The following is an 11,297-nucleotide window of genomic DNA, read 5'->3' as shown; positions in this document are numbered from 1 at the left end:
CCAGAAACCTCAAAAGTGACTCTGGCAGCCCTGGAATGCACATATTCCCTGTGGCACTGCAAGATTGTAACTCCTGCATGGCTGTGGACTGTCTTGCAAGGAAAGGCAATTTCTTAAAACCTGCTTTGCAACTGAAGCCTTAGTATGTGGATTGTCTAAAAATGTATTTGGCTAACTTTCCTTTGAACAGGACAAAGCCCACACAATGAAATGTTCAAAATGCAACAAAGAATAGGTCTTTGAGAGAGAGACAGATGAATAGACCCGTTTGTATTGTGTGCCATCTCCGACTTCCAGCCCACTTGCTTGGAAAGATCTGTGGGCAGATGTCTCAGCTGCATGACCAGGAGTACCCATCTTCCTTCTGCTCTTCCTTTTGCCCCTTCCCTTCCCTTCCCTTCCCTTCCCTTCCCTTCCCTTCCCTTCCCTTCCCTTCCCTTCCCTTCCCTTCCCTTCCCTTCCCTTCCCTTCCCTTCCCTTCCCTTCCCTTCCCTTCCCTTCCCTTCCCTTCCCTTCCCTTCCCTTCCCTTCCCTTCCCATGGGAGAAGAGACCAACCCCACCTCTCTACACCCTCCTTTCAGGTAACTGTAGAGAGCGATAAGGTCTTCCCTCAGCCTCCTTTTCTCCAGGCTGAACAAGCCCAGTTCCCTCAGCCGCTCCTCATAACACTTGTTCTTAGATCCCTCAACAGCTTCATTGCCCTTCTCTGGACACGCTCCAGCACCTCAATGTCTTTCTTGTAGCAAGGGGCCCAAAACTGGACACAGTATTCGAGGCGGGGCCTCACCAGTGCTGAGTACAGGGGGACGATCACTTCCCTAGTTCTGCTGGCCACGCTATTCCTGATACAAGCCAGGATGCTGTTGGTCTTTTTGGCCCACACCCCCAGGTCTATGAAATAAAAGTATTTTAATCCTCCTCGCAGCAAGGGCAGGGTGAGGCCAGGGTGCAAGGGTCCGAGCTTTGGCTGCAGTTGGGACACCCTGTGAGTGCGATGGAGTGCCGAGAGGACACCTCAGCCACACCGCCTCCCCGGGGACCCCTCCCCGTGACCCCGTTTGCCGAGCCCGGCCGGGACCAGCCCCTCCCGCCGGCTCGCCCCGTGGGTGTCCCCGCGCGGGCAGCAGAGGGCGCTGGCGGGCAGCGAGCTGGCGGGAGGCAACGACGAGATGCTGGGTCCAGCGAACGGCGCCTAAAAATTTTTTATGTCAGTAGCTTGCTTGGTTTTCGGGGATTTTTTTATTTATTTTTTTTTTATAACGTTCTTTTTCTAATTCACAGTCTGTTTTATTTGCCACTGAGGCCTTGTCTTGGCTTCCAGTCCTCTGTCCCCATAAACCTGGACATCATGACGGAAACAGATTCCGCCCTGTCTGCTGGGTCTCATACTGGTCAGAAATCCACAGGGAACAGAGGCAGACCCTGGCTTTGTCACGCTTGCTGCTTATCTCAGAACAAACACTCCACAGCTGCAGATTTGGACTGAATGATTTAATAACTCCTAGACCAATTTTTCCAAAATTACAAACATCAGTTACCATCATTTGATTTCCAACTGGTAGCTCATTAAATTGGTGACAAATTATGAAATGACTTTTCATTGAGCATCTTGTCCCTACAGGTTAAAAGACCACCTCATATATTCTTAGCTCTTACTTAGTGAAAGCTCCTCTTCTCTATCAACACATCACAGCGTGGGTCGCCACTGATGAGCACAACAGAATTTATAGGTTTATAGTTTTAGGCCTAATGGCTTAAACCTGAGTTGCTTTTTCCCTTTGTCCATAAGCAGGGTGTGATTCTCACTAGCGAATCCTTGCCCTGTCATGCCACAGCACCATGTCTTCCATGGTGGTTACCCAGGAGGTCCACACAAGTTCAATCACCTGCAGCATACCCCTTCACAAACTGCAGCCAACAGAAGCAACACAATCTTCTTAAAGCTACATTATGTTTAATATTCACTAGAAAACAGGACACCAAGAAAAAAAGGATTTGAATAGAAAAAGTGAATCGGTTTCTCTTCCCTAAGGGTTTCTCATGCTGCATTAGGAGCCCAAGTAGACTTTGTCTCCTTAAGTCTTATGAATCACTGCAGTCCGAGGCAGTTCTGACCTCTTCTAATCTTTCTGTAAAACCTCCAGATTTGAGCCTCTTGGGGGAAAGCTGTCTTCAGACTCCACATTGGGCTGAGTTATAGCATCAAGGTAAACAGGCAGGAAACGCAAACCAGTGGGAGTTACTCTTCCCACCAGTGTAACCAGTGTTACATGTCCAACAGATGTGTAACATCGTCCATTAAACTGATGCAGTGGTCAGTGTTTATAGTAATTTTAATACATTCCATAAGCAAGTAACAAAAAAAAAAAAGGTTTAACAACATGGAAGTAAGTCAAGCACACACAAAAATGAGAAATGTAAACACATTCTGAGCATTTTCATTTATTCTTCTGTTATTTTTCTTGACTGGCTTTTCAAAAGCCTTTCCTTTCCTGTTGTATTTATTTTCTGTCCTTCATTTCCTTCATTTCTTATATTACCTAAAGTCACTGCATTTTAATCTACACATAATAAATATATAATATATTACATTTAACTTAGTCACGGACAATCTTTATCATTTCTAAACCTATGCTCTAGCTTTTTAGATTTGGTATTGTGGGGTGATCTGCCAAGGTTTCCAAAAAAGGTTAAAAACACTGGAATAAAAACAAGACCGTGAAGAGCCCCAAACAAAATAACAAGGAACATGATCTTGAAAAACGTCCTGAAGATGTAGGTTTTTGCTGCAGCCAGGACAGCTACTCCTAGTATAGTAGAAACTGCCCCTTGTAACACCGGGTAACCTAGCAGGGACAGAGCTTCGATTGCCCTTTCATTGGCCGATGACTCTCCGCTCGTAACGAAGGCATAGGAAATATGAGCAGAAAAATCTACTGAAAACCCTATACAGATGACCAGGTTGATCATGGATATGGAATCTAGATTGATGTTCCAAAATGTCATGAAACCAGCAACACCAACTATAACAGAAGCTATAGCAAAAGTCACCCACAAGCAACACAAAGGGCTGGGAATAAGCAAAAGGGAGACGACGAGCATTGCCCCAGCAGCAACGGCAACGTTCTGAATGGTGTTCTGCACTATTACCAGGTACTGATCGTAGTAGATGAATGCTGGGTGATACACCATCAATGGAATACTGCACTGCTTGGCCGTCTCTCTTAACTGATTGAGAAGATTCTTCTCATCGACAGCTGAAGTTACATTCACCGTCTGGATGAAGAAACGTGAAGCTTCAATTCTATCCTGAGTCTTGTTAATGTCCCACTCAAAACTGGGAACAACTTGGAACAGTACAGTTAAATTCTTAAGGAAAAGAGTCTTATTGTTTATATTTATCAAAGCACTTTTGGCAAGATCTGTGTATACTGTCAGCCATGACTCTGAGAGGTTCTTATCGATGTAGGAAATGCCTTCTAAATTCTCTGTGCAATTCTCAATGCCAAGACGAACAGTCTCATTCCAGTAATCTACGCTTTCAGTAATGACAACCATGACCCTGGGTCCATACGCTGAGAAGTATTTGTCGTCGTCATCATAGTATGGAATAATATAAGAGTCATCACTGGCCAGATTTCGAAGATCGATGCCTTCCCTGATCTGAATGCATCCATAAATACTGCCACCCAAATATACCCCGTACAGCAACACCACAAGTACCTTGACCCATTTATTTGTGAAGAAAGGGCCATAATACTTTTTAAAGAATACGCTCATTGGATGTTCGCTTTCTGTCTGAGATGATTCCCCAGAACAGCTGCCGATGCAGCAAGCATTGTACAAGCAGGACTTCTCAGCCTGACCCTTACCTACTCCCACAGGCATACAAGTTAGCCAGTGTCGGTTTCCTTGCTCCCTTTTATGATTTAATACAATAATTGCCCCAAAGAAGGTCAGGGTATAGATATAGCAGAAGACAAAAGCAGTGCCTGTATAGAGGCAAAAAGATCTCACGGATGGAAAAGCAGTCCAGGTGCCAATGAAGAAGGCCAAAACATCCGTGAGAGTGGTGATGGTCACAGAAAGTGCTGCTTCTGCATAAGTCTCGGCCAACCGAGACTTAACATCGGATTTCTCTTTTTTTCTTGAACTTTGTTCCCAGGAAGCAATCATGATGAACATGTCGTCAACACCAACTCCTGCAGGAGGAGAAAAAGTTAACGCTGCATTGCAAATGGCAGCTTCCACTAACACCCAACAAAAGCACAAAATAAATCGCGTTTAAGCCTGCATAAAATTTTGAAAAAGAAAGTTAGGCAATTAACATTGCTTTAGTACTGATGCAAGTTAAACAGATCCAGGAAAACAGATCCTTTGTGTGTAGCTGAATTTATTACATTTCAGAAACTCCTGGTGACCTGATGGGTTGTTGGTCCCTCACCCTCCTCTGCTGAAGGACCGAGCACACCTAGTCCCTCTCTGACAAGTGTGTTGTATCTGCTGCCCAGCTGCCCAGGGATGTAGATTACACACATTCAAATACATCACTTTGATGCTCAACTGCCCTTACCACCTTACCCCCATTATCTCTAGAATCTCTTCTTCATCACTGCAGCAAATTAGACCAGTAATTTCTTGCTCTGCCTTCAGCAGACAGGGAGAACAGCTGCTATCACATGGGAGAACAGCAGTCCCACTTCTCCAGTGGTTTGCTTTTGTGTGCTCTTTGCTCTCCACTGATCTTCTCTCTAGTTTATCTTTGAGCATTTATTCATGATTTATTACTCATTTATCTTCACATTGATACTGATGTGCCTGCATATATTACCCACCGGAGTCTTGGGAAACCCTGCCAGGAAGACTGGGTCCTGGGCTAGAGTTTTTGCTAAGACACAAGAATAAGTGAGCCAAAGTCTGAAAAGGAAGAGCCAATGTGCTTCCCTCAGCTCTGCTGACTCTCGAGATTTTAATCACAGACCTTTCAGTATTTTGCCTGCGTTACTGTACCAAGGGCTCTTCTATTCCCTGAAAATTAATCACACAAAAAAGGGAAGCAAGACCGCATGCACAGAGGAGCAAGCAATAATTATATAGCTAAGCATAAAGGAATAGACGAAATCACTATCTACTGCCTGAACAATAAATTGCCACTAAACATGCAAAGATTAATTATTTGTAAAACTGGATAGATGTCTTGATCAAAGGCATTAAGGGAAAGCACTAGTACAGTGCTGGTGAATGTTTTAATTGAGAAAACAGAAAACACATTTAAATTCCCAGTAATAGCTGGGAAAAAAGTTCCAAGCACTTCAAGGGGTACGATCAATTCACAGCAAGTTTGATAAACTGGAGAAATACTAATTTACCTGCTTTCAGAATTAGAGCAAGTCAATGAACAAAGCATTCCATTTTAGAAACAAACAAACAAACAAAAAGACGGCACAAATATAAAATGGAGAATAAATGGGTAGGTGGCAGAAAAAGATCTGTGTGGAGGGAGCAAAGATAGGAAATGGAGAGCTAGATGACAAACATAAGAAAAGAGCATGATGTGCAAAAGACTGTCAGAATCCATTAAGAGGAAAGACATATGGGTAGGTGCTCGTCTAAGAACACAGGTAGATTAGTGGCAGGTACTGAAAGTACTTTTACCCTTGACTGTCTTCCCTGAACATCTCCCAGAAATTGCTTCTGCATAGCAGGTACAACTGAACATAACGTCTGATATAGTTAGATAAACCAAACTTGGAGTTACCCTGCTCTGTCTGGCTTTAAAAATACAGCAAATAAGAAGCTGTTCTAAGTGCAGTTCAGCTATCCCTACCGATCAAGACAGTGTCCAGGAAAAAGGTGGACCAGACAGGGCCTGTATCATTTCTTTGATACAAATCTGCTTGGATATTCAATACTAGGGAAGACAGCAAGGTAACAGTCCTCAAATGAATAAATGACTGTTAAAAAATAATCATAAAATCAACTATTTCCATGTATATGGACGAACAAGGAACAATCACCTCAGGGAAACCTCAAAAGTTCTTGAGGTAAGTAACCACTAGAAACGGTTTCCTTTTTAATTCTCAATAAGTTCTTAAAAACATTTGCCAGGTGTGGTTTAGTTAGATCCTGCCTTGCAGCAGGGAGGGTGACCTCATGAGGCTCCTTCCAGGCCCTGCCTTCTACAATTTTGATGAGATGGCTTTCTTAAAAAAGTCGCTTCTAACGTATCAGGATTAAGCAGCAATCTTTGTGCTCAGCCTCCCACTCATGCCTGTTCCTTGTAACTGTCAAGGAAAGCTTGAAAATGTTACCTAACAGACCATAAAAACAACCAAACATGTAAACTCACAAATCAAAAAAAGAAAACACACAGAATTGTTTTTCTAGAAAAGACTTGTGATTTTTAACCAGGCCTATGACTTTTAAATGCTTGGGACTGGCTCTTAGATCTCAGATCAGCCAGAAACCAGGAACAAGATAAGCAGCAAGTCAAAAGGTACTATGGGATGGCAACGAGCCAGGCTGCTTAGGGAAAGCAAGCAAGCTTCAACCTAATGAGCCGGCAATTTGTTTGCCTTAATGCAAGGAAGACAAAAGTGTGCATGTTATTTATAAAGATCTGAAGAGACTGGCTTAAGCCCTTCCCCAGGTACACAAAAATGGTCTTTCTGAAATTTAGAGCCTGTGCAATTGATAAGCAAACAAACGCAAATACAAAATGCATTTGAATTATGCAGGAAACAAAGCAGCAAGGCGTGCCCTGAGGAGCATTTGCATTAGACATCTAGTATGATGCAGAGCCTCTATCAACCCGAGAGTTCCGTGTACTTTCCTCAGCACGAGAACGAGACCAAGAAAACATCACACAAACTTACCACATAGGAGACCAGGTAACGATTTTAAAAGCAGTAATTTATTTGCAGGAACATTATCTAATGGTATTTGGAAAGGCCAGCACTGGCTGTTAAACAGCCTGTGCAACTTTGATGCCGTAATACTAACTTCCTTGCATTTTTGGGGAAAGCTGGTTGCACGAATGGTGCATCACTTCAGTTGTATAGATAAACGAGACTTTAGTACCTAGTCATTATATTGCAGAGGAAATTTCACATCTTAACAAAACAAGATGGACTTTGTATTTGAAATTACAGACAGTCCTGCTCACTGCTAAAGCTGTATTCAGGCCCAGTTTTATCTGACCAAAGACTACACTCTGAAACTGGCATACAAAAACTTATGGTAACTTACTTCCCACATTCACCTCATAATACAGGTGCTGGATGAAGTCAGTGCTAGTGTAGCATGAGCTGCACACTGGACACATGTTCCACGGTGCTGCTGTTGAGCTGCTGCTGAGGCTGACTAACAGCAGAGAAGTAGGGAGCTGTTACTGTACTGCAAAAAGAGGCGGTGAAGAGGTGGTTGGTTTGGGGAAGACCGCTGCACCTGCTTAAATTGCTGACAAATTCAGCAGTCCCATAGAACAGTACTAACAACAAACTGTTTTGGAGTAGACAAACTTACCCGCAGGTAATGACGTATGTAAATGCTTATAGTATGCCCATAAAAACAGCAGAGGATAATACAGGGGAATGTGGTGACAGAACCCTGTTGAGCTCACCTCAAGTATTAGCACTGATATGATTAATATAGCAATAAATAATTAATTAGCATGATTAAATTACAAGGAACACTAGAACAATGCCAGAGGTGTTAACTGTACCACCCTCTCATTTATAGTTTTCATGTCATAGAAGTCGAACTAGGGTAGGCATCATTTTTGGGGAAAAGCTACCATTCTGCCAGAGATCAGCTCCAGTCCCAGTGTGGGTACGCTGAGCCGAGCGGCTCCCCTGCCTGTAGGAACTCAGAGGGGGCTGCACCTCCAAGTATCTCCTCCCCTCAGTGCAGGACGGAACTGTGTATGATTATAAAAGATGGCTCACATCATAAAAGAGGAACACCATCAGGTTGCTTCAAGGTGCCTTTAGTTTTCATATCTGATCCCGATTTGCTTTCCTACTTACCTAGAATAAGAAATGGTGCATTTCCTACAGTGACCACAAACGGCACTCCACAGAACAGCATCAATCCAAAGCTGCTTAGTACAGCTAAACCGGCAGAAACCACTCCACAGCATGCAAGCCAGACATTATTTCTTACACAGCTCAGTCTGAAAATATTTTAAGGAATATCTTAGTTACATGTCAAATATTTCCCCAAGGTGTTTGGCATGACAAGTGAATATTATGCACAGATATCGATGGTATCCTGTCTGTGAAGAGAACTCTTGATGAAAGCTGCTATTTGCTAGGAGATCTCCCAGGTATCAGCATTGACAAGATTAATTTATATAGATTGTGCTAAATACATTATTAGTCGGGCTAGTTACATACCTAAGAGAAAAGATGTGTACTGATCTTTGCATCAATAACAAGAGAGCTGGCAAAATATGCAGGCTCTACTAGTGACAGCCTAGATTTAGGGTGATCCAAAAAATGATGAATTGTTAGAAGCTCTTTCCTTTTCCTGTAGCATATCAGTGCAGTATGGAAGCATCTCCCAGGCAGTAAGTGCTGTGTAGAGAAGCTCTCTCAGCAGACAGATTGGCTACCAGCCATTTGCCAAGACACCTCCGAGGGCTGTCTCAAGGCTTCCCTATGAAACGCTCCCAGTAGGAGACTTTGCACTACACCGAGAGGTAGAGAGTTGCCTCGTCTGAGCAGTAATCTTTTCCAGGCTCTAGACCATTACTGAACTTTAAGAGAGCTTCTCGCTTCCAAGACAAGAAGCATGTGTTGGTGGAACCACCCATGCTCTCTCCGCACTCACAAATGACTGGGCGTGGGACAGCTGATAGCCAGAAATTGTATAGCTTAATGGGCATGATGCTTGATGCAAGCACTACATCAATAAGCTCACCCTCCAAGTAGAACTTTCTTTCTCAAGCGCAGCACACAAACACTGCCATACGGCTGTCAAATGTACAATGGTTCCCCTTCCACCAGCACAACGAAGGGGCAGGCAAAGTTCTTTGTGGACAACATATAAGGCTCAGACTCTACTAGCAATCAGAATGCCTTAAGTGGTACCAAGACTTGCAGTAATCTATGAAGCTAGTGCTCATTCATCTGTATCTTAACTGAGCAGGTGGCAGAAAAAAGCTGCAAATGGATGTTATCGTGGTATACTTCCCCCTCCTCCCCTGCTTTCTTCCCTTTTTCAACTGATCTTTACAAAGAATTAGTATCTTGTGAGCAGGATGTGGATAGAAGCTACAAATGAAACAACAAAGCAGTAGAATAACCTTAGCAATAGCACCACTTGTTGCTTCCCTCCCTGCAAAGGACAACTTTCTTGTTTGACTTTTATCCATCGTTTTGGTGAAATGCCCCCACTGGGTATGCCAAGTTGAGCTTGTAAGATTTATTCAACGGAGTGTTTGCACAGAATTCTGCCGCTGCCAAGCTGGCTACATTATGCTTCTGGCCTCCTCCGCACACAGGGTAAAGTAGAACCCTTTAATAATTAAAAGTGTTTACTTTGACACAGTGTTTTTCAGTTGCAAAGCTACAACACCTCAGACCTCTTAAGAAGACAAGGGGTCGCGGGTTGTTTCAGTTGTTTAAATAGTCCAAAACCCACCATCTACAAAAATTATTCTGATGAGGGGGGCTTACAGAAATGACTGACTGACGGCTTCAGAGAACAGATGAATGGATACTCACATTCAAGCTGGGCATGTCTGCACTGAACACTTGTTCAGGTATTCATCTGGTACTTACCATGAACCCCATGTAAGCAGTCGGGAAATATGCACAAGTAGCAACGAAACAGCAAAGAAATACATTTTGACTATTATTACATGGAGTCTGCAGGTTCAAGAATGACTTGACTCAACAAGAGCAGAAGCCAATTTAGGCAAGGTAAAGAAGAGTGGAGGTCAATTCTCTTTGATCCACAGCGTAGAAGACATTTTACCTTAGGCAGGAGACGATTGAAAAGGTTACTGTCAAGAAATACGTTATGGAGAAGAGTGGGATCACGCTCTTGGCATTTCCTTCAAACTCCTGTTGTCTGGACAGCGAGGTAAAGTAAGTCACCTGTTGTTAAAAGAACAAGGAAAGAAAAGATGAAGCACGTCTGCTCTTTTTCTTGGTTTTTCTACACACGCACAGGCAATGCTAAACAACACGTTCGCACCAACGCATTTCCGTGGTCCTCGCAACCTGCAGGCCATCCCCGCCTTTCCCCCCACCATCTCCTTTCCTTGCGGGCCATGGGGCAGCCAGGGCGTTTCGGGTCTGTCCCCACGGGCCCCAGACGACTGCACCCACCCCTGCGTTACCTCAATGTTCTTTAACGCCGCCAGGTGCGACGGCACCTCCTGCAGGAAGTCTTCCAGCCACCGCCGGCTGTCCGCCGCCGCGGGGCCGTCCTCCTGCAGGTAATACACCAGCTTCAGGGCCCGCGCCGACAGCACCCGCCCGCCGGCGCCCGTCCTCACGCCGCCCAGGGCGGCCCCCAGGAAGCTGCCGTTGCTGACGGGAAAGGTGAGGTTCCCCAGGGCGGCGTCCGCCCCCGCATCGCCCAGCAGCAGCGGCAGCAGCGCCTCGGGGCAGGGGTGGGCGCAGGTGTCGCCGCTGCGGGCGCAGAGCTCCTCGTAGCGACCGTCGCTGCGCACCGCCTCGTCCAGCTGCTGCAGGTCGCGCCGCGCCGTCGAGTTCAGGACGGAGCCCTCCCCCGCCGCCACGGCGATGAAGGCGGCGTAGGTGCCCTCGGTGGGCAGCCGCGGGGCGGAGAAGCGCTCCGAGTCGTTGGTGGGGAAGTACCGCCGCACGAAGTCGCGCTCGGCCTTGGCGGGACCCCACGTCGGCGTGAACTGCCCCTCGATGTCGTCCGCCTGCCGCTGCGGCAGGAAGACGAAGCCGGCGCCCAGCCCGCCGGACAGCAGCAGCGGCACCAGCACGAAGGGCCAGGGGCAGGCGGCCACGCATCTCCCCAGCCCTTGGAAGAGCCTCCTCAGCGGCCGCTCCAGGCAGTCGGTGTTGCGGCAGGAGCAGCCCTCCGCGGGGCTCCGCGGCCCCGCCATGGGTGAGGCGAGGGCAGGGGCTGCCGACGGCAACTCCCCCGCCGCGGGCGCGCTTCACGCCGGGACCCGGCAGCACGGCCACTTGCCGCCCCTGATGACAGCCGCCTTCTGCCCGACGCAGCCGCGGAGGGAATGAGCGTTCCTCCGCGGCGCGGCCAGGGCCCTCCCGGCGGGGCAGGTAGCCGCGCCCTCCGCCGCACCCTC

General features: G+C 46.2%; 1 protein-coding gene across 1 annotated transcript; it reads right to left on the bottom strand.

Moving 5' to 3' along the window:
• Window positions 1–2,602: 2,602 nt before the first annotated feature.
• On the bottom strand, window positions 2,603–11,183 carry LOC134510577 (patched domain-containing protein 3-like). Its single transcript, XM_063323870.1, has 4 exons — window positions 10,350–11,183; window positions 9,983–10,104; window positions 8,029–8,174; window positions 2,603–4,203 (listed from the first exon to the last, which is right to left on the bottom strand). The coding sequence occupies exons 1-4, from the start codon at window positions 11,091–11,093 to the stop codon at window positions 2,603–2,605; spliced, it is 2,613 nt and encodes an 870-aa protein (XP_063179940.1). The 5' UTR covers window positions 11,094–11,183.
• Between the last annotated feature and the right edge of the window lie 114 nt (window positions 11,184–11,297).

The sequence above is a fragment of the Chroicocephalus ridibundus genome, chromosome 2 (genome assembly GCF_963924245.1).
Source record: "Chroicocephalus ridibundus chromosome 2, bChrRid1.1, whole genome shotgun sequence".
Taxonomy (NCBI): Eukaryota; Metazoa; Chordata; class Aves; order Charadriiformes; family Laridae; genus Chroicocephalus; species Chroicocephalus ridibundus.
This window is presented reverse-complemented; position numbering and strand designations above follow the sequence as displayed.